We start from the raw sequence: 24,404 nt of genomic DNA on the forward strand, positions 1-24,404 counted from the left end.
ACTTGTCAGTAAAGAAAGTTCTTGCTCCCTGTACAGTTCTTCTGTGTATCCTTGCCACCTCTTCTTATCTTCTGCTTCTGTTAGGTCCCTACCATTTCTGTCCTTTATCGAGCCCATCTTTGCATGAAATGTTCCCTTGGTAGCTCTAATTTTCTTGAAGAGATCTCTAGTCTTTCCCATTCTGTTGTTTTCCTCTATTTCTTTGCATTGATTGCTGAGGAAGGCTTTCTTATCTCTTCTTGCTATTCTTTGGAATTCTGCATTCAGATGCTTATATCTTTCCTTTTCTCCTTTGCTTTTTGCTTCTCTTCTTTTCACAGCTATTTGTAAAGCCTCCTCAGACAGCCATTTAGCTTTTTGCATTTCTTTTCCATGGGGATGGTCTTGATCCCTGTCTCCTGTAGAATGTCACGAACCTCTATCCATAGTTCATCAGGCACTCTATCTATCAGATCTAGTCCCTTAAATCTATTTCTCACTTCCACTGTATAATCATAAAGGATTTGATTTAGGTCATATCTGAATGGTCTAGTGGTTTTCCCTACTTTCTTCCATCTAGTCAAGGCTATGGTTTTTCCAGGGGTCATGTATGGATGTGAGAGTTGGACTGTGAAGAAGACTGAGCGCCGAAGAATTGATGCTTTTGAACTGTGGTATTGGAGAAGACTCTTGAGAGTCCCTTGGACTGCAAGGAGATCCAACCAGTCCATTCTGAAGGAGATCAGCCCCGGGATTTCTTTGGAAGGAATGATACTAAAGCCAAAACTCCAGTACTTTGGCCACCTCATGCGAAGAGTTGACTCATTGGAAAAGACTCTGATCCTGGGAGGGATTGGGGGCAGGAGGAGAAGGGGACAACAGAGGATGAGATGGCTGGAAGGCATCACTGACTTGATGGACGTGAGTCTGAGTGAACTCCGGGAGTTGGTGATGGACAGGGAGGCCTGGCCTACTGCGATTCATGGGGTCGCAAAGAGTCGGACACGACTGAGCGACTGAACTGAACTGAACTGAACTTGCTTCCTGTTAGTTTAGCCCTGTTAAAATAAAATCTGAAATGAGTCCAGCTGGCACTAACAAGGAGTTCGCACATCTGCAAAGAAAGGCAGCTAATCTCTTCTGAGTGAGTCAGTGGTCACGAGAGTTTTGTTAAAGTTTAGACATTTCCTTCACCAGCTAGACAATTTTCTAGTGGATTGGGCTATGGAGGAAATGTTTGCTCTATCGCACCCTCTGTCGGACACAGAGTGCATTTATCAGTGTTACATAATAAGGTGGAGTCACTTAAAAGCATGAGACATTCCCTATGCCTAATTTTATTATTCTCCCTCTCCCTAAGCAGAACAAGATAATGAAGTATATTATGTGTCTCTTACCGTGATCATTCTTTCATTCACCTATTTTAAAAATAAGCAGATTAAACATTTAAAGTGTGTCCAATTTTGTGCCTTTGTGTACATTTGGGATACAAAGATGATAAACACAGTAGGTATCTCATGGCAAAATAGGGTAGACAGATAAACACTCTGTGACCCAGTTGCAATATAGTGTTCTAAGTACAATGTTAAAAATCTGTACAAGGTTCTATGGGACCATGGAGGAAGAAATCAAAACTTAAGCAAGAGCTCAATTCACAATAAAAACCAATCCAGGTCAATGTATCTCATATTGTGTCTTCTGTGTCTGTGGGACACAGGCTCTTTTCTTCATCAGCTAGTTGCTTTGGTTGGTTCTTTTAGGAGCTGGGGTTATAGCAAAGCATTACCCTCCTTTCTCTTCTTCCTAGATGTGTGTTCCATCAAATATCATGCCTACTTGGAATGCAGACCATCTTTTTTCTCATCCAGGTTGCTGGACATGTAACTTTGTAGGGCACCGAGAAGATTGGGACAGATTTTGAATTATTTTACCCAAGTTTTTAGCATTGTGCAGCTTCACCACCTATCCAGAATTCTAGCTGAGGTTACCAATCCACTAGAAAGAGCTGCAGATTAAGAATGAGGGAAGGAAGGAAAAATTTCCCTGAACTCTTGTACACCATGTAGGATCCTCAGCAGCGATAAATGTTTGTTCAGAGTTTGCATTGTACTTTGCACTCATTAAATGCCCCCACAATAACCACTTGAGGAAGATACTTTTTTCTCTCCACTCTGCAAATGAGGATCTGAAGCTTTCGATAGAGATGTGACGTGGCCAAAACTGCATATACAGGTAGCACAAGCAGTCTGGTTTCTGGTTCCCCTGGCCTCACTGTGCCCGCATCCTTTTCTTCCACGTTCATGGGGACTAAAGTCAGACTCATTTAACAGAACATGTGCTCGTGACCCTAGTCAGTACCTGGGCAGCTCTATCTCAGTTTTCCTTTCTCCTCAAGTATGAAATTATAATTGAGAACTAGCAGAGAACTGCAATTTAAATGCACTGCTCTAAGGCTCTAAGAGAAACATCTGCCGAAGTTGGTAATCAGATAAGAGGATTGGGAGAGTTAATCGCTAAAGACCTTATTTTCAGGGTTATATTTAGCAGAGAGTAATGGGTCTTGACCTTTCAAGTATAAAGATACACTTTCATGAGAAAGTCTTGTTATTTTTATACTCTAGCCCAAATCCCATGTTGGTTATATATTACTTACTAATGTGTCATAATAAGCCATTCAAACGTTCATTTGCTGTAGCTTTATGTAGAAAAGTTTTGTGTATTAAGTCACAAAGGAGGGACAACCTGCCCATTTGGGGGCAGAAGGAGACACGAGCTGCAGTTTGAAAGGGGCCTGCAATGTGGGAGACCTGGGTTTGATCCCTGGGTTGGGAAGATCCCCTGGAGCAGGAAGAGCTACCCACTCCAGTATTCTGGCCTGGAAAATTCCATGGACTGTATAGTTCATGGAGTCGCAAAGAGTCAGACATGACTGAGTGACTTTCATTTCACATGCATCTCCTAGCACTCACAGTTTTGTTTTGTTTTTTCCCTCTTATTGACTGTTAGTGAGAGGAAAACTGAGCTGAACTGAAATGTTTGTATTAGAAGAGAATTGAGTACTAGTCTGGACTAGATATACTGAACCAGTCAGAGAAGGGTGAGTTGTTCCTACTGGTCAACGGACTGTCCTGTATTCTATATCTTCCTTTCTCTTGCAATAGAGGACATGCCCTGGTCCAGAGGTCAACCCCTTAGCTGCTTCTCTGGGTCCTTTCTTCTCTTGCTTTCTCACCCCTCTGTGACATCAGCTCTGACCCTTTCTCATCCTTCAGCACAAATACCCAGGTTGTAAGTTTCCATTTGGAGTGCTCTATCTCTGATTTTTTTCATCCCAAACTTGCAGTTCCTATTTGACTCTATGGCCCTTTCCTATTAGGACCTGACTTCACCACTCCCTTTCCCAGCAGAACCTCTCAGAAATGTTATCTTCACTATCTGCTTCCACTTCCTCATCTCCCATTTTTTCCCACATTCCATTCAATAAGCTTTCGCACTGAGGAGAGGAAGAAAAAAATGCTCAAGGGCAACTCATCCCATTGCCACATCCTACTGGACCTCCCAATACATATGAGAAAGCAGCTGGCTCTAAGGTCACCAAAGACCACATTTTCCCAACTATATTTTGTCTAACCTTTCAGCAGTAGCTAACAATTTCAAATCCTTCATCATTCTCAAAATGCCTTTTTTTAGTCTTCATCATACTATATTCTTTTGGTTTTTCCCTACTTAGTTGATTTAGTAAGACCTGGAAAGTAGGATCTCATAAATATCTGGGGAATAAACAATTTTCACTCTCCTACTTCTTTTCAAGTGTCTTAAAAACCCAACTTGCTCAGTAGAAACAGAGAACCAGAGTTGCCCTGGAGAAGAAAGTGAGTTGTCATAGAATCTATTTGAATGTCTAGACTGACTTGTGCTTAGCTACAGGTTGAAAGAGATTGGTATGCAATCCGTGTAATAAAAATAGCAACAAACACAAAAGCAACTGGCTTTGAAAAACCAAATATGATAAAAATGTGTTATCAACTTGATTAGATGGAGGAAAAAAAACCCCAAACACAAACTATCTTTTATGTGATAGGAAAAAAACTCTCAACAGAAAAACAGTGATTTATGGAAGGATGTAGTATAGACACAGTAAGAGATAAGAAAGTTGATTTTGTTGCTGCTTCCGCACCTAGCAATCAAGAGCACCTGGTCCCTGGGAGTTAATAAATATTTGCTGAATAAATAAATGCTTGTTAGTAGCTATCATTTTACTGGTCCATGTAGAAAGAGGAAAAAGAGTAGATACACAGATATAAAGGGGTACCTATGGGTGTTCAACACAGTGTCTGGCACATGGTAAATGCTCAGAAGTTATTAACTAATTAATCCTCATCACAACAAGCTCATTTTCCTTTATTAATTTCATCTCATCTCCTCACTTTAGAGGGTTCAGGTTAAGCCTTTGTTCTCTTCTCTTTTCTGTTTTTTTCTGGCTGTCTCCTAAGCTCTGGCTTTTCCCCTAAACTCCAGACTGCCTATTCAAATGAATGTGTAGCAAGCATTTTCCTTTAATTTTTTTTTAAGTATAAATTTGTTTATTTTAATTGGAGGTTAATTACTTTACAATATTGTATTGGTTTTGCCATACATCAACATGATTCTGCCATGGGTATACACGTGTTCCCCATCCTGAATCCCACCCCCCTCCCCGTACCATCCCTCTGGGTCATCCCAGTGCACCAGCCATTTTAAACACAGGATTCCCCTTCTCAAGTCTTCCCCATCTCAGGAAATATTAAGTTAGTGCAAAAGTAATTGCAGTTTTGCATTGTTGAACTTTGCCACTTGATACTGGAATGCATTCTTAAATAAATGTGGCCATGGTATACATCATTTTAATGCACATTTCTTTCTTTATGTTTTTTGCTAATGAATTATTGCTGTTTATTTTATATGCATTTTAGACTATGGAAAAATGATGTTAGACAAAAAGCAAATTCGAGTGATTTTCTTATTTGAGTTCAAAATGGGTCATAAAGCAGCGGAGACAACTCAAAACATCAACAATGCCTTTGGTCCGGGAACTGCTAATGAACGTACAGTGCTATGGTGGTTCAAGACATTTTGCAAAGGAGACGAGCGCGTTGAAGATGAGGAGTGCAGTGACCGGCCACCGGAAGTTGACAATGACCAACTGAGAGCGTCATCAAAGCTGGATCCTCTTAAAACTACACGAGAAGTTGCCCAAGAACTCACCATTGACTATTCTATGGTCATTTGGCATTTGAAGCAAATTGGAAAGGTAAAAAAGCTGGATAGGTAGGTGCCTCATGAACTGACTGCATTTCAAAAAAAAAAAAGAGAAAGAAATCATCATTTTAAAGTGTCATCTTCTGCTTCAGTCGTGGCCAACTCTGTGCGACCCCATAGATGGCAGCCCACCAGGCTCCCCCATCCCCGGGATTCTCCAGGCAAGAATACTGGAGTGGGTTACCATTGCCTTCTCCCATCTCTTATTATATGCAACAACAATTAACCATTTCTCAATCAGATTGTGACATGTGATGAAAATGGGATTTTATATGACAACCAGCTCAGTGGTTGGACCGAGAAGCTCCAAAGCATTTACCAAAGCCAGAGTTGCACCAAAAAAGGGTCATGGTCACTGGTGGTCTGCTGCTGGTCTGATCCATTACGGCTTTCTGAATCCCTGTGAAACCATTACATTTGAGAAGTACACCTAGCAGATCGATGGAATGCACCGAAAACTGCAATGCCTGCAGCCTTGCAGCCGGCATTGGTCAACAGAAAATGCCCAGTTCTTCTCCACAACAATACTTGACCATATGTCACACAAGCAGTGCTTCAAAAGTTGAATGAATTTGCGCTATGAATATGGCCTCATCTGCCATATTCACCTGACCTCTTGCCAACCAACCACTGCTTCAAGCATCTTGACAACATCTTGCAGGGAAAATGCTTCCATGACCAGACCAGCAGGAGGCAGAAAATGATTTCCAAGAGTTTGTCGAATCCTGAAGCACGGATTATAATTTTTTTTTTGCTACAGGAATATACATAATAATTTCTGATTGGCAAAAATGTGTTGACTATCACTGTTCCTACTTTGATTAATAAAGATGTGTTTGACCTTAGTTATAAAGATTTACAATTCAGGGTCCAAAACCGCTATTACTTTTGCACCAACTGAATAGCAGATTCCTTTTTCAGTTGTTCAGACTCAAATCATTGGCGTTACCTTGACTTTTTCTTTCTTTTTATTCCTATATCTGATCTCTCACCATGTCCTATTATTTCTACTTTCAAAATATATTGAGAATCTCATCACGTGTCCCCACCTCCGCACCTATTACTCTGATTTTAGTCACCATCGTGTCTCACCTTAATTACCAAAATTGCCTCATCTCTGCCTCTCCCCTGGCCCTCTATGTTCTAACCTCAAAATAGCTGCCAGAATCATGATGCTGAAACATATGACAGATAATATCACTCTATTACTCAAAACCCTCCCGTGTTCCCTGTCACTCATAATGAAGCCGGAATCTTAACAGTGGCCTGAATGACCCCTGTGAGTCCTGATATCACATGCTATTCTTCTCCCACATTCACTTGACTCATCACTTTCATGCTGGTTCACTGCTACCCTTGCACTTACTGATCCCTGGAACCACCTTCTCTTGGATACATGCAGTGTTCTCTTAGACACGCCATTGCTCTTTCGGGTCTTCATTCAAATAGCACTGTCTCAGAGAAGCCTGCCCTGGCCACTCTCTCAATGACTGAAATAACTTCTCTTGACATTTCCTTTTCCTTCCACGTCATATTTTTCCCTTAACACTTTTCACAATATATTGCTACATTTAATTTCTTAAATCTTGTTTATTGTTTGTCTCCCTCATGAGAATGTAAGTATTCTAATTTTTTTTTTCTCTGCTCTACCTTCAAGAATCCAGAATACTATATGGCACATAATAGAACTCAGTAAATATTTATTGAACAAATGAATAAAAATGTGAGCTATTATTCGTTAATAGTCCCAAGTATAATGTCAAGATGAAAAAGAAAAGTACAAGAAGAGAAAGTTTATACCCATGATTACAAGTTTACATAACAGAGTGGATTTGTGTCTGAAAAATGTGTCAAACTGAATGTTTATGAATCAACATATTTGAAGTGTCCTAACAGAGGATGAGATGGCTTGATGGCATCACCGACTTGATGGACGTGAGTTTGAGTGAACTCCGGGAGTTGGTGACTGACAGGGAGGCCTGGTGTGCTGCAATTCATGGGGTCGCAAAGAGTCGGACATGACTGAGCTACTGAATTGAACTGAACTGAACAGCATTTCTATTTCAAAGAATCTGTGATTGATTCTCTGTAAAAAACAAAAGACTTTTAAAAATTAATTGTAGTAATTTTCTCCAATATAGTCCTTATAAGTTAATTGTTTTATTAGTCAAGTTTTCTTCAAAATACTCTAATCTATAATGTTTAAAAGTAAACATAAGACAAATAGCCTTTTAACTTTACACTGTCCTTGTTGTTATTTAGTCACTAGGTCATGTTAGACTTCTTTACAACCCCATGAACTGTAGCCCACCAGGTTCCTCTGTCCATAAGATTCTCCAGGCAAGAATACTGGTATGGGTTGCCATTTCCTACAACAAGGGATCTTCCTTTAATTCTAAATAAATTGTCAAGAAACCTATGGAAACTCTGAAAGATATTAATGAGACCTTAAGCTACTCTATTGAAAACTGTGGAAAATTATTCAAGAGATAGAAATACCAGACCCTAACCTGCCTCTTGAGAAATCTGTATGCAGGTCAGGAAGCAACAGTTAGAACTGGACCTGGAACAACAGACTGGTTCCAAATAGCAAAAGGAGTGTGTCAAGGCTGTATGTTGTCACCCTGCTTATTTAACTTATATGCAGAGTACATCATGAGAAACACGGGCTGGATGAAGCACAAGCTGGAATCAAGATTGCTGGGAGAAATATCAATAATCTCAGATATGCAGATGACACCAACCTTATGGCAGAAAGCGAAGAACTAAAGAGCCTCTTGATACAAGTGAAAGAGGAGAGTGAAAAAGTTGTCTTAAAGCTCAACATTCAGAAAACTAAGATCATGGCAGCCTGTTTCATTACTTCATGGCAAATGGATGGAGAAACAGTGGAAATAGTGACAGACTTTATTTTGGGGGGCTCCCAAATCACTGTAGATGGTGACTGCAACCATGAAATTAAAAGACGCTTGCTCCTTGGAAGAAAAGTTATGACCAAACTAGAGATAAAAAGCAGAGACATTACTTTGTCAACAAAGGTCCATCTAGTCAAGGCTATGGTTTTTCCAGTGGTCATGTACGGATTTGAGAGTTGGGCTATAAAGAAAGCTGAGTGCCGAAGAATTGATGCATTTGAACTGTGGCATTGGAGAAGACTCTTGAGAATCCCTTGGACAGCAAGGAGATCCAACCCGTCCGTCCTAAAGGAAATCAGTCCTGAATATTCATTGGAAGGACTGATGCTGAAGCTGAAACTCTGATATTTTGGCCACCTGATGCAAAGAACTTACTCATTTGAAGAGACCCTGTTGCTGGGAAAGATTAAAGGTGGGAGAAGGGGGCAACAGAGGATGAGATGGTTAGATGGCATCACTGACTCAATGGACATAAGTTTGAGTAAACTCCGGGAGTTGGCGATGGACAGGGAGGCCTGGCATGCTGCAGTCCATGGGGTCACAAAGAGTCGGACACGACTGAGCAATTGAACTGAACTGAAGCTACTCTATTCTATTGGGAAGCCCAATGGTTCAGTGATTAAAAAAAAAAAAAATCCATCTTCCAATGCAGGAGATGCCAGTTTGATCCCTGGGTTGGGAAGAGCTCCTGGAGGAGGGTATGGAAACCCACTCCAGTATTCCTCGCTGGGAAATCACACGGACAGAGGAGGCTGGTGGGCTACAGCCTATAGAGCCACAAAAGGGTCAGACATGGCTTAGCGACTAAAACCACAACAAGCTACTCTACACTGTTCTGTCCTCAATATCCTTCACCCATACCTACAAAACCAGCGAAAACCATAAACAATCTGGCAGTTTCAAAAGGCCCCCTAGGGGGCACTATTGCTCCCATTGAGAACCACTGCTCTGTCTCCCCGGCCTCTACTGCTCTTGGCTTTTTTGGACGTTAACTCCTCTGATCGGAGAAGGCAATGGCAACCCACTCCAGTACTCTTGCCTGGAAAATCCCATGGGCAGAGGAGCCTGGTAGGCTGCAGTCCATGGGGTCGTGAAGAGTCGGACATGACTGAGCGACTTCACTTTCACTTTTCACTTTCATGCATTGGAGAAGGAAATGGCAACCCACTCCAGTTTCTTGCCTGGAGAATCCCAGGGACGGGGGAGCCTGGTGGGCTGCCGTCTATGGGGTCGCACAGAGTCGGACATGACTGAAGCGACTTAGCAGCAACAACAACTACCCTGGTAGTGCAGGGTGGAAGAAGAGGTAAAAGGTGATGTATCTTCTACCTGATGGGAGTATCTTTCTTTCCTGAGTTAGCTGTACCTGCTACCTGGGCTTGTTGTTCTGAGTCTTCAGCTCTCCCTTTATATTCCGGTGAAGGTTGGGGTGGGGATACTTGGTAGTAGGTCCAGCAGTCTGATATAGCACGTCTTAGGACTTTCCATGGAGGGTGGCCCAAACCTCAAAGTTTAGAGTATATGGCCTGCTGCTGCTAAGTCGCTTCAGTTGTGTCCAACTCTGTGCGACCCCAGAGACAGCAGCCCACCAGGCTCCCCCATCCCTGGGATGGCCTAGGCAATGGAAAAACTGGGCGTGGAGGCGGCTAGTGCCCCTGCTTGTCAACTCTGTGCTCTCTTTCTCTAAGTAATTCCGGAGGAATGGAGTACATGAAAGAAAAGCAAATCCAGTCTTTTAAACTGGTTTGAAGAGGGTAACTGGGAGTAGTTTGCTAGAATGGAAATCATCCAGAAAACAAACACTTGTGTTATAATCCCAGCTCTACTCTTACCAACAGTGTGATTTTGGGCACTTCAGTTCTCTTGATCTCCTTTGCCTCATCTGCAAATGGGATAAATAGTAATGAGATGATAAGATGGCCAAAAAGCACATGAAAAGATGCTCAACATCACTAGTTATTAGAGAAATAAAAATCAAAACTACAATGAGGTATCACTTCACACTTCTCAGAATGACCATCATCAAAAAAAATCTACAACGCTGGAGAGGCTATGGAGAAGAGGGAACTCACTACACTGATGATGGGAATGTAAATTGGTACAGCCTCTATGGAGAACAGGTTTCTAAAAAAACTAAAAATAGAACTACCATATGATCCAGCAGTCCTATTCCCAGGCATATACCTGGAGAAAACCATAATTCCAAAAGATATATGCACCCCAGTGATCACTGCAACACTATTTACAATAGCCACGACATGAAGCCAGCTAATTCCATCAAAACATGAATGGATAAAAAGATGTGGTACATATATATAATGGATATTACTCAGTCATAATAAAGAACAAGATAATGCCCCTTTTCAGCAACATGGATGGACCTAGAGATTGTGATACTGAGTGAAGGAAATCAGACACAGAAAGACAAATATCATATGACATCGCTTATTTATGGAATAAAAAAAAAAACAGGTACAAATGAACTTATTTGCAAAACAGAAGTAGATTTACTGATGTAGAAAACAAACTTGTGGTTACCAGGGGATAAGGTGGAGGGAATAAATTGGGAGATTGGTGTTGAAAATTACACTACTATGAAAAAATAGATAATAGGAACCTTGCTGTAGAGCACATGGAACTCTACTCAATACTCTGTAATGACCTATATGGGAAAAGAAGATCAAAAAAAGAGTGGATATATATGTATACAACTGATTCACTTTGCTGTATGCCTGAAACTAACATAACATTGTAAATCAACTATATGCCAATAAAACTTTTAAAAAAGTAGTGCTATGATATTATATCTAAATGCTTTTAAATCTTTGACTTCAATACAACTCTGAGCATGGAGATATATACATATATATATAGAGAGAGAGAGATCTATGTGTGTGTGTGTGTGTATATATATATATATCTCCATGCACATAATACAGGTTGTGCTTCACTGTGTATCTAGGTGTCCTTGAGGGTGGTCAGAGTTTTGATCTTCACTCTTTGAATTTTTCCATACAAGACATGTGGTATCAAATTTGGCAAGCATTCTCAAATTGTCGAAGAGTCACCTTCTAAGATTCACATCAAATGAAATGTGTTTTGCTTAACTTGTTATTAAATATGGTGAATCAGAGCATTTTAGAGTTAAGAAATCATTTGTTAATAATGCGGAGTTAGGTACTGGAAGGGAGAATAAGATGCCAGCTCACAATACGTCTCTCTGGCATAAGACGTATTTTGAGCTGATTATTTTTAAGGAACAGCAGACATAGGAGAAGCCATGAAAATCAAGTAGAAGTTATTCTTTTATAAGAGACATTTATATTTCTAAGCGAACTCTCCATTTGTAATGGTGTCTGCCTTTCTGTACCAGAAAGAGGAGGAGGAGTCTAAATCTCTAAAAACTCTTTATCAATGGAGAAGACAGCAACTCCTATCTCATAGCCCTCGTTTACTGTGCTTTGCCTGAATACCTCCCATAACTGACTCCTCCTCCCCCTCCACAACATCTTCTTTTGTCTTTAGCAGGAAGCAGTGTTTGAGGTGGTGGCTTGGGCCATTTGAGGAAGTTACTCAGTTTTCCTGGGTCTCTCCCATGTATATAGGAGGTATAATGTGTTACTAAACTTCTGTTCATTTTTCTTCTATTAATCTTTTATTACAGGGTGGTCTCAGCCAAGAACCTAGAAGGGTAGAGAGAAAATTATTTTTCCTCCTCTACAACATCTTGCACTTTTCTCTATGTCGAGGTAAATATTTCTGACATAGGTTGCAAGTGGCTTTATCAGTACTTCATGATTCTCATCTGTATCTGAACAATATACAAAACAATACAGAGTGGTAAGGACATATGTTATAAAAGAAATGGGTGCTGTTGTAAAGGTTCATATAATCTATTGTGTTTCAGTGTGTCTTGGAAGCAGATCCTAAGACAGAGGCCCTTTTCCAAGTGATTTATTGAGGGTGAGTGCTCAGGAGAGATCTCTGATGAGGAAAGCAGGCTGAAGGAGGAGAAGGTATGAAAAGATGTAGTTTCAGAAGTCTATCTTCATCCTGAACCCATGGGATGCTCAGGAAGGCTCTCAGCTCAGCTATATCAAGGCTTTTCAGCCCAGAGGCAGTGGTCTGGACTATCAGAACCCCACTTCAGGCAGCCATTTGCTACAGAACACTCACAGGGGCCAGTTGTCATAATCTGCCAGGTATCATCAGTTGAAGGTTTTCATCAGCCAAGGGAAAACATAAGAAATGGTGTGTGTCAATACCCACAGCTTCTAGAGGGATAAATAACCCACCCTGGAAAGAGAAAGAGGAGTCTGGAAAGGGCACCAACAGCATCTACTACACGTGGTATTACAGGACCTAAATCGTGTCCACGTGCTATCCTTTAAGAGCACTTTTAAAGCCATGTATCAGCAAGTGACAGTATAACAGCACAATGTGAGAGTCTAGAGGTACAGAGTAAGTGAGTCACATCAGCTACCATGGACTGAGTGCTTGCTCCATGCTCCAAGTGTTATACAACCTTTATTCTTCTCAAGCAAAGAAATCTACAATGTAGATACTATCATTGCTCCTATTTCCTAGTAAAATGAGTCACAGAGAGGTTATAGAACTTAATCAGGACCACACAGCTAGCAAGTGCTTGTGGATGATCATTTTATTGCCAATATATCTTAAGGCTTCTCCACAACAGAGAAAATGAAATTCTAAGCCCTACCCTAAATCAAAACCTAAGTTGGGCTTCTGTTTCAACAAGTTCCTAAAGTGATTCTTCAAAGCCATTGCCAAGTGGAAAACATTTTCCAAGATGGGGAAAAGTTTTGCAAAGGACAGTGTCAACAAATAAAAATGATCAGGAGACACAGATGTGCTTGTGAATTTTTGCAGATAGTCTAAAGGAGGTGAGAAGGAAGGTAAGAATAAAACTGAGAATGGGCTTTCAAATACCAAACAACAATTGCACAGTGGGATTCGTAGAAAAATAAAAAATGCAAAAGGAAAGTTAAAAGAAGAGGAAATATTGGCTTTGGGTATCCATTGGGTGGGCTTCTCTGGTGGCTCAGATTATAAAGAATCTGCCTGCAATGCAGGAGACTGGGGTTGGATCCCTGGGTCAGAAAGATCCCCTGGAGAAGGGAATGGCTACCCACTCCATTATTCTTCCCTGGAGAATTCCATGAACAGAGGAGCCTAACAGACTACAGTACATGAGGTTGCAAAGAGTCAGACAACGACTGAGTGATTAACACACACACACACGCATGTCCATTGGGTTTTCTCTTTTACCTCTCTGTTGGCATCAGTAAGCATTTATCCCTGAAAATAGGCTAAACTATCTCTTTTTTATTCAGAGAAGAACAGAGTATTATAAAACTAAGAAGGAAAATAATATTTCTCAAATGTTTTGGAAATGAAAATACTATATAAATACAAGGAAATAAATTAATTGCTAACATATGATTAGCAGCATATTTTTATGTATATGTATGACTTTAAGCTCTTTTCTAAAATAGCATATGACCCGAGCATATCTAACTTTCATAAAAATATGTCATCATAGAAGTTGGATTAGAGACACGAAAGGAAAGACAAGACCAAAAGAGGACAGATCACAAAGCATGATGCCACTTGGATACAGTGAAATATTTTCCAGGCAGTTTCATAAAGGAATCACCAAAATACTATACTATCTTTCCCATTGCCCACTGATCTAATTAAGAAGAAGATATTGCTACTGCCCTAATTCTTTTATAATATACATCGGGAGATCAGACTCACCACGTCCCCTTTAACTTGCTGCATTTGCTCATCATTGCTATGCAATTCATTGTGACAGTAATATACAAAAAGAAAAAAAAAATTCCGGGTATAATCTAAGTAAGATACTAGTTTGTTTCTAATTAGCAAGGTCATTTGTTGGTGTATTTTCATTCTGTTGGTTCATATGTCAATCCATTATTTATAAGGGACTTATAATGATACTTTTTGCATGTTTTTCTCTTAATACCAGATTAAATACTCTAGTGATTTAGAGTATTTAATGGGCAGTCCTCAGTGACCTCAAATTAACCTAAATGGCATAGATCATATAATGGAGGGTTTGGAGTTGGAGATGAGGGTTGGAACCTCAGTTTATACACTGTGCCAAGAAACAGGGAAAAGGACTGGATATTTAAGATTATATACTGACTAAACTGACCTCTCCACAAACCTACTAGCAGGTGTTTAGAGTTAAAGACTTAATCATATTAGTGAAGATTATAAGAAAGCCTTAAAATCTCAGGGCTAGTGCGTAGGCTAGTATTGTTTGGAGGGATTCAAGAGAAATTGGTTATCAAAGAAGTTAAAACAAACAGTTTGCTTAGTAAGTTCAGAGCTGAAGGAAGGTTTGGCTTACATTAAGTTGAAGTGAGCCTGACAATTCAGGTGTATAAAAGTTTCTACTTTTTCAGCAGGCAGAAGATGCCAGTGATCAATATTGAGGACCTGACAGAAAAGGACAAATTGAAGATGGAAGTCGACCAGCTCAAGAAAGAAGTGACGCTGGAAAGAATGCTGGTAAACTGCTGTCCTCTTGTAAATTTTATTTGTAAGGGACATCTCCATTGGTAAGGGTGTCTCCTTCTCTGTGGGGCTTCCCAGGTGGCACTAGTGGTAAAGAACCTGCCTGACAGTGCAGGAGACATAGGAGATGTGAGTTCGATCCCTGGGTCAGGAAGATTCCCTGGAGAAGGAAATGGCAACCCACTTCAGTATTCTTGCCTGGAGAATCCCATAGACAGGAGAGCCTGGTGAGCTTTGGTCCATAGGGTTGCAAAGAGTCGGGCATGACTGAAGCGACTTAGCATGCATACACGCTCTCACTCCTCTGTATCAGGAGGAGAAAAATAACTCTTGCTGCTACTGCTAAGTCACTTCAGTCGTGTCCAACTCTGTGCGACCCCATAGATGGCAGCCCATCAGGCTCCCCCATCCCTGTGATTCTCCAGGCAAGAATACTGGAATGGGTTGCTCTTTCCTCCTCCAATGCATGAAAGTGAAAAGTGAAAGGGAAGTCACTCAGTCGTGTCTGACTCTTAGCGACCCCATGGACTGCGGCCTACCAGGCTCCTGCATCCATGGGATTTTCTAGGCAAGAGTACAGGAGTGGGGTGCGATTGCCTTCTCCGAGAATGACTCTTAAGTTGCTAGAAACTCTTATCAGTGGGGAACACAAGGATTTAAATCTGCTTAACCACCATGCCCTTGTTTACTGTTGTTAAAAAACAAAATGTAACTGAGTAAATTTGAAGACATAATTGGCCTTATTAAATAATTCATGGATTGAGCAGCATTGCATCTAGCAAGTAGAAAGGCTCACCAAGGAGCTGTGCAAAATGGAAGGTTTTTATAGGGACAAAGGGGTGGGACAAGGAAGTCATAAACAAAGAAACAATTATTTCAGGCAGGAACAACTTCCTTTGGGGGAAGAGCAGGAGGTCTCTCATGCAGATTAGCTCATGCAGACTGGGAAATTCCGTTGTGTTAGGTTTACTCTTGGGAAACGTTGAAACTGTAGTTAAATTAGATATTAAGTTTTAGTTTGTTGATGTGGGGCTTAGCACAAGTGACTCCATTTGGGCCTGTTGTTTGTTTTTATTCTTTTTTTTTTTTTTTTTGACACTGTGCTTTTTTTTTATCCTTTTCTTTTTTTAATGAAAAATGTTTATTCGGGGCTCTTAAATATTACAATTCAGGAGACAGATTTGGGTAAAACTTGAAGAGTGTTCCAGGGAAGAGAAAGTCAGGGGCTTATGAGGGCTTAGCCAAGAGGTTGTATTCTGACATAAGAAAGGGAAATATTTATCCTTAAGGGATAGGTTGTCATGAATTATTTTAAGGTAATGAAAAGTGTTAGTTGCTTAGTTCTGTCCGACTCTATGAGACCCCGTAGACTATATAGCCTTCCAGGTTCCTCTGTCCATGGGATTTTCCAGGCAAGAATACTGGAGGGGGTGAGTAGCCATTCCCTTCCCCAGGGGATCCTCCCAACCCAGGGACTGAATGCAAGTCTCCTGCATTGCAAGCAGATTGTTTACCATATGAGCCTCCAGGGACTTTTTTGGGTAAGGGTCTGATAATTATCTTAAACTCGTAACTGGCTGTCCACACCCCTGTCATCCACACCCGCCATCTTCTTTTGTCTTTCATTGTAGCAGTATTTAAGGTGGTAACTTGAACTAATTCAGGACGCTCCTCAGTTTTCCTGAGTTTCTCCCTTGTATACAGAGGGTATACATGTTTTTAAACTTGTTTTTCTCCTGTTAATCTGCCTTTCTTATTACAGAGTAATCTCAGTTAAGAACCTAGAAGTGTAGAGGGAAAATTATTTTTCCTCTTTCACATCACTCATTGGAGAAGCTCAGTATAGTTGAAAATAAGTTGTTCAGATAAAATTCATCAGAAATTAAGAAAATTAATAATCATAATTATCTTTTGATTTAGAGTTACTTTACAGCCTGGAAAACTATGTTCCATAAGCCAAATCCAGCCCTTGGCCTGTTTTTGTTTTTGTATGGCTGCTAAACTAAAAATGTTTTTACATTTTTATAGACTATTTTTTTAAAGGGGGTGGAGAGAGAAAATAAAATGAAGAATATGAGACATCATCTTTTTTAGCTAAGCAATAAAGTAAAGCAATGCATATAGGCATTTTGTTTTTACTTTACTAAATTGATGTTTCTCTTTATTTGATATTGTTCAAATACTCTTAGCCAAGACGTCATCCCCTCCAGCATTGTCATGGCCAGTAATGAATGAGTACATTCTATTCCTTCTTTGAAAATAAAAATGAAGTCAGGCACAAGAACTCGCTGGTTTCTCCTACAAACAGCTCTCAGATCTTAAAAACCGTTACCCAAAGTCCTCTCCCATTAGAAGGAGCAGAAATGGCAAAGAAATAAAGCTTTCCACCAAACAAACAGTGACTGACGCTTGGAAAATGTAGATATGTATTTCAGATCTCTTTGTTTTAGGAACATCAATAGAACAAAAACTCCTCCACAAGTCATAAGAGTATATTTCATGTTTCTTAAAAACACTTGTTTTATCAGGCCAAAGTGAAAAAAGGAGTTTGTATTATCTTCAAACTTTGCTCAAAACTCTCACTCCCAGTAAAAGTTGGAATTTTGGCTTCTTTTATGTTTATAATTGTCTCAAACTTCCCTGTTGCCCTTTCCATACCGGCCAAACATACTTTGTTGTAAAGATAAAAATTAAATCTTTGAACAGCACAAAAGCTTGGAACATACACCAAAAAAGTTAAAACCCTTATCTTTATAATTTGTGGGAAAATAAACTTTTGAGATAAAGGAGTTAATGATTTTTTCTTTTATACTTGAAGCATCCAGAAGCTGTTTTGTTATTTATATAGCCAGGATTGTTTTATATGCAGTTTGGTAATCTTCATGTTTACTGTTCACTGTGGCAGGTTCACCTGGGAATTATTGTTTTGGATAAACATCACATACATCCCCATTTTGTCAGGCTTTCTGGTTCCTTTTCCTACTACATAATGTGTCTTTGCTCTTGGAAGTCAATTTAATTTAGTATCAGACTGCCAAAACTACACACACACACACACACACACACTCAGAACTTTCCAGGCCTGAACCCAGAACTCTGACATAGGATGGCATAGTGTCCATAATAGTATGGTTAAGCGTGTCTCCTCCGGAACTATATCTGACTCAGATTCCGGCTCCACAACTTTCTCCCTGTGTAACATTCACTTAAGTTAGCTAACTTACCTATGCCAATTTCTTCTTCTATAAAATGGGAATAGTAACAATAGGTAATTATTATTACTTTAAAAATTATTATTGATATCTATGAACCAGACTGATCCATAATATGCCTCAACCTTGCTATCAAGGTGGTAGCATTGTGAGACTCCCTGGAGGAGGAAATGGCAACTCACTCCAATATTCCTGCCTGGAGAATCCCATGGACAGGGGAGCCTGGCAGCTTATATTCCATGGGGTCACATGGAATCAGACATGACCTAGTGACTAAACAGCAGCATTGTCAAACTACGACAACTCTTGGCATCCAATTTCTAAAAAGATTTGTGATGACTTTGCTGCTGCTGCTGCTGCTGCTAAGTCGCTTCAGTCGTGTCCGACTCTGTGCGACCCCATAGACGGCAGCCCACTAGGCTCCTCTGTCCCTGGGATTCTCCAGGCAAGAACACTGGAGTGGGTTGCCATTTCCTTCTCCAATGCATGAAAGTGAAAAGTGAAAGTGAAGTCGCTTAGTCGTGCTTGACTCTTAGCGACCCCATGGACTGCAGCCTACCAGGCTCCTCCGCCCATGGGATTTTCCAGGCAAGAGTACTGGAGTGGGTTGCCATTGCCTTCTCTGTGTGATGACTTTAAGTGAATATAATAAGCAAAAATGAAAGGCAGTCTTTGTAGTTAATAGCTACCATTTGCTTCACTATCTATGCCAGGTATTTAATGCCACCTATGTTCCTTCTATTTCATAGATGAAGTAGTTAAACCTTAGATAAACTGTTTTAAATAAGGATACAGCTGGTAAGCGAGCAGAGCCAAAATCAAACCTGGGATCTCCTGAATCCAGTGTCCATGTTCTTTCCACCGTGCTGTGTAAACTTGTATTAAACTGTATATAATAGAGTTTTGAACCACATACACTCACATAGGATTGTAGGTAATTACTGCTCCTCAGTATTCTCAGATCCTAACCAGACACTGTGAAAACTAACCCTCACTGATTCCTGTTGCTGACATCCAGTTGGGGCCCAAAGAGCTGGTGTTTGGAAGAAGGGGGAAAAGTGAATCTAAATCTCAAGTTTGAATTTTGAGGAGGAAAAAATGTGATTCTAAATCATTGCATATTTCAAATTAATATTGTTCAAATGTGCGCATAAACTCCAAGTATCGTCCTATGAAGGAGCCACCTGACCAGTGCCCCGCCCCCCCATTAGAAATGATTTGTTCTAATATGCAGATAATGAGTTTGCAGAGTTATAAGTAGTTTTAAGTCTTCTGTCTGATGTTGCTTAGGACTTCCATGAAAAAAAATAGCACGAAGATTTTATTAAAACAAAACAATAAATTCCTTAGATAACTTGCGGAATGGTTACTTCCTGGAATGCCGAAAATAAAACAGCTTTGTGTTAATATCATGATGATGTATTAAGTGAAAACAAAACAAGTTGACAATTAAAAGGAATGAATAACGTGGTCCCATGTGTGTATATGCGTATGTATACATATACACAACACGCACTTATATTTACACATGTATAGAACTTTGCCTCTCTCTAAACAGTATGTTATACGGTACATTAACAGGCTTTGACTGAGTCCGTTAATTAAAATACTAAAGCCTGATTTTTCACCAAGTCATTACTATAATGTTGCAGATGACTAAGGGGCAAGCTTATAAACAAATGATTTGGTTCAGCCATTATTTTTTTACTGGACACCAGTAAAATGTAAGGGTCTTCCCAGGTGGCATAGTGAACCGACTGCCAATGCAGGAGATGTTGGGGAGGGAAGATCCCCTGGAGTAGGAAGTGGCAACCCACTCCAGTATTCTTGCCTGGAAAATTCTACGGTCAGAGGAGGCCAGCAGGCTATAGTCCATGGGGTTGCAAAGAGTCAGCCATGACTGAGCACACATATACACACACACAAATAAATAGGTTCTGTTCTAGATGCCTGCGATACATGTGAACAAGTCAGTCAGCTCCCTTTGGAGCTTACCTTCAAGTTCACAATCATGATCAATCATTAGACAAGCTTAAAATAAAATTACAAGTGTATCCTTCTGAGAATCCAGGAGTGGTGATAAGCCTGGAATTTAACAATGATTCATTCCCTTCCACCTTCACAGGTCACATTTTTGGAATGAGGAAAAACATTTAATCAATGCTTACTCTGGTCACATTCTTGACTTGTGTTGTCAGCTGTGTTCTGATCCCTGGATCCTGTCTCCTTTAAAGAGGCTGGAGGCAGTATCTGCTGAGAACCCTTAGCTGGAGTTTGGCCAGCTGATTAGCCCTTGCTCTAAGATATCCACAAGGACAGAGGAGGGAGCTGCTGTCAATGTTTCTTCTTCTCTCGTACAAAGTATGAGTGCGTTGGCTGAAAGCAGAGTCACATTAAAAAGATAGAACACACACACACACACACACAAATGGTTATTATAAATGCATTCTTGGATTCTGAAGTACTCTCCATTAAACCAAATGAATCATCTCTTTCTTTTTTCCTTTAAGGTGTCCAAATGTTGTGAGGAATTCAGGGATTATGTTGAAGAACGATCTGGGGAGGATCCATTAGTAAAGGGTATCCCAGAGGACAAAAATCCCTTCAAGGAGCTCAAAGGAGGCTGTGTGATTTCATAAGAATTTTTTCTTTTTTTGAATCCCATGGAATATCTTGAGCTTTAATGACGTACTAATGTTTGGTCACATGTAATAATATGGTTAAGCATATACATAAAATTTAAAATTATAAACATAAGTGGTTAATAAAATTTGGAATGTCATAATGTATGAGTCTATGGTTTTCTTAAAGTACTTACCACAGGGTTTAACACATAATTGACAACAAATATTGATTGATCCCTTTCTTTAACAATAATGTGTTTTATAATGAGTTTATATTATTCTGGATGCCAGCGTATAGTAAATGTTTTATGTTTATCCATTACCCTTTCAACCTCCTTAATATTCCACCTAGAAATTTCCTGGTTAGACCTATATTTTCCTCAACCTTTCTCTTCCTTGGGTGATTAGGAAGTCTATTCTTTTGAGTCATGGAAGACCTATATTGGCAGAATGTGTGCTATGAAGATGTTTGTTGTTGATACTATGGTTTTTGTGTCCCTTTCTGAACCCCTAGTCAGCAGCAATGGTTTTAACATAACCTCTTTCTACATTATTACCAATTGTACTTGTCAGCAATAACATGACTTTTCCCCAGAATCCCAGTTGGATTAAGTGTTCAGTCTGTGGTCATGCAGCATGGTGGATTTAAGCAGCACATGTATAAAGGTTATGAGAAACTGGAAAGGTCTGAATCTGGCACTTTACTGCCTTCTTGACTTTGGATAAATTACTTAATCTTTCTAAATCTCAGTTTCTTCTACTGTAGAATAGGGATAATGAATTCCCTTTATAGTCAATCCTAAAGCAAATCAACCCTGAATATTCACTGGAAGGACCGTGGCTGAAGCTGAAGTTTCAATACTTTAGTCACCTGATGTAAAGAGCCAACTCATTGGAAAAGACCCTGATGCTGGGAAAGATTGAGGCAAGAAGAGAAAGGGGCGGGAGAGGATGAGATGGTTGGATGGCATCACCGACTCAATGGACGAAAATTTGAGCAAACTCCAGGAGATAGTGGAGGACTACAGATAGAGGAGCCTGGCGTGCTGCAGTCCATGGGGACTGAACAACAACAACAAAATATACTAGTTTTAGTATTTAACATAATATCTGGCATGTAATAAGATCCAGTAAGTGTTAACCAGTATTATTCCTGGAAACAGAACTAGACAAAATATTGAGAATCCTTTAAGATACATGCCATTCCCTGCCCTTCCCATGAAGACTCACCAGTATAGTCCTTTTTCTCTGTGGCAGTGTAAAGATGATAGAATAATAGTTATCACCTGCACTATCTTCCTAATCAGTTTCTTCCTGGCATCTTACTGAGTTTTCATAAAACAAATTTCACCATCTCTGTGCTGATGACTAAGAGATAACTTGCCCATGCTTCTGTAACACATGACGAATGTTAACCTGAAAACTATTTTTATTCCAACTCGGAAACGATTTTTGTTGTTATTTTTTGTTATTGTTGCTAGCCCACGTTTACAGTGCTGTTTTTGAATACATCAACATCAGAATACTTAGAAATGCTAATTGATTGTCATCGTTTTAAAAACAAGGCAAAAGACCTTGGGTCTGCAAGGGAATCCGAAGGTTGTTTCCAGGGCTATACCAGGTGGCTCAGTGGTAAAGAATTCACCTGCCAATGCAGGAGACATAAGAGACACAGGTCAAGAAGATCCCCAAGAGGAAGAAATGGCAACCCACTCCAGTATTCTTGCCTGGGAAATCCCATAGACAGAGGAACCTGGGGGGCTATAGTTCATGGGGTCACAAACAGTCGGACACGACTGAGGCCCCACGCACACAAAGGCTGTTTCAGGTTTGGCTCCTACAGTGACCTCCTACTCTGACCAGAGTAAATGCTCAACAAAGATCTACTGACTCTTGTCCAGCCCCTTTTTCTTAACATGTATCAAACTGAGTCCAACTCATACTGCTCACCGCACAGCAGACCAGTAATCTAGAAATGAGTTGCTGGGGCAAGGAATAGCAACTTTATTCAGAAAGCCAGTATACCAAGAAGATGGTGGACTTGTACCCCAAAGAACCATCTTGCCTGAGTTAGAATTCAGGCTTCTTTTATACTAAAGGGGAGAGAGTAAAGTCAAACATTTCCTGGTTCCCGTCAGCCTCTGGAGAAGATGTGTTAATGTCTTTCTTTCTTCCTGCAGTCATCCGCAGGTGGGCCTGGTCAGGATGCTTCCTGTAAGCTAAACAAAAGTATTTTCCCTAAATGCTCATTACCTGGGAGGCAGGGTTCTCAGAGACTGGCCAGTCTGTGTAATTTCAGTTCACAGGTAACATCCCTTTAGAGATTAACTTTTGTGTATTGATAGAATACAAAAGGTTCTTCCCTATTACATAATGTTGTTGTTGTTTAGTTGCTAAGTCGTGTTCAGCTTCTTTGTGACCCCATGGACTGTAGCCTGCCAGGTTCTTCTGTCCATGGGATTTCTCAGTCAAGAATACTGAAGTGGGTTGCCATTTCCTTCTCCAAGGGATCTAACTCTGGTCTTCTGCATTGGCAGGCAGATTCTTTACCACTGAGACACCTGGGAAGCCCCGTTATATAATATGCTTTTTATATTAAGGGATTCCAAGATAGACTACAGGAGTCTCATCTTTTTTTCTTCTGCAGAGGCTTTTCTCCCCTCTGTGGAAAATAATAAAAACCCTCTCCAACACCCCTCCCCCCCAGTACTGCCCATCTCCCTTTTCTATTCTAATTTTCCTCCACAGGACCCATCATTTTCTAGCATCCTACATATTTTATCTATTTGTTTAATTGTGGTCTATCTCTAGACTCTTTTTCCATGTGCCATTTAATATTAGTTAAGTGTTCCATATATCTTTTTTTTTTTTCTTGATTAAAAAAAAACAAAGTCTTGGCTTTGGCATTTACTGACATGTATAGTTTTAACAACATCCTTACCGTCCATCTGTCAACTGGAAATAGATTTGGGAGCCAGCTGATTCTAAATTAAAACCCTGACTAATCCACTTTCTAGTTGAGACCTTCAGGTAAATAATTTCAACATCTGAACTTTGTAAAATGGATTAAGATGGATCCTTATGTGACTATTTCAAGTCATTTAGATAGGAGATAAACATACAGGAAAAAGGTAATAAATCCTACTCCTCTTCTATGGTCACTAAAAGCAATCTTTGTCTCTTGCTCCATACCCAGAGTATATCTCCTAAGTCATTTAACATAACCTTGCTTTCTCTTACTATAATGTATATGGTTGTCTTAGTATTAATGCTATACTGTAAATTTCTCAAGCCAGAAGCTCTGTTCATCTTTGAAACTACCATAACAACTAATAAATTGTCTGTACAGTTTAATTAACGTAATAAGTGTTTAATTCAATTAAAAGCAGGCAAGGGTGGTGCTTTTTATATTGGATAATCTAGAACTCCTGTTGGTTTATCTAATGATGAAACCAACCAGAGACTAAAAATTCCTGTTGCTTTAAAATACAGATTATCAGCAGAAATTTGAATAAGATAAAAATTATAGGAAGGAAATATAGAGAAAGATGGTCCAGGAAGAGGGAAATAAGATCATGACTGTTTCTCAGCCTACATAGCTACATCTGGTGGTGAGTAACTCTGGGTTTTTTCCAGAAATTATTTCAGGGCCAAGGAATGAACAAAAATTAAGGAATTAAAAAGGAATGAACAAAAAAATGCTCCAGAGTCTTAGTATTTGGCTCTTCAACAGAACTTCCTAATATTCGTGGAAATGGGTTAAGTACACATTCTTACTATGTCATTCGAGATACTTGAACTTTGATGTT

At 39.9% G+C, this 24,404-nt stretch overlaps 1 protein-coding gene across 4 annotated transcripts; it reads left to right on the top strand.

Annotated features, from left to right (window-relative positions):
- The first annotated feature begins 11,856 nt into the window (after positions 1–11,856).
- GNGT1 (G protein subunit gamma transducin 1) lies at positions 11,857–20,756 on the top strand. Of its 4 annotated transcripts, none has more exons than XM_006078316.3 (3): positions 11,857–11,941; positions 14,648–14,753; positions 20,482–20,756. In XM_006078316.3, exons 1-3 carry the CDS (start codon positions 11,934–11,936, stop codon positions 20,608–20,610), a joined length of 243 nt encoding a protein of 80 aa, XP_006078378.1. In that variant the 5' UTR covers positions 11,857–11,933; the 3' UTR covers positions 20,611–20,756. The 4 variants fall into 4 exon arrangements, with proteins under 4 accessions (XP_006078378.1, XP_044803136.1, XP_044803137.1 ...); XM_044947201.1 differs by having other exon boundaries at positions 14,648–14,803; positions 20,482–20,609; XM_044947202.1 differs by lacking the exon at positions 11,857–11,941 and adding an exon at positions 14,438–14,559.
- Positions 20,757–24,404: the final 3,648 nt, after the last annotated feature.

The sequence above is a fragment of the Bubalus bubalis genome, chromosome 8 (genome assembly GCF_019923935.1).
Source record: "Bubalus bubalis isolate 160015118507 breed Murrah chromosome 8, NDDB_SH_1, whole genome shotgun sequence".
NCBI classification, from domain to species: domain Eukaryota; kingdom Metazoa; phylum Chordata; class Mammalia; order Artiodactyla; family Bovidae; genus Bubalus; species Bubalus bubalis.

Bases quoted from the DNA above. Each gene is read 5' to 3' on its own strand.
- GNGT1 (XM_006078316.3), top strand. The intron at 14,754-20,481 runs GTAAACTGCTGT...TTTTCCTTTAAG, and splicing joins TGACGCTGGAAAGAATGCTG to GTGTCCAAATGTTGTGAGGA.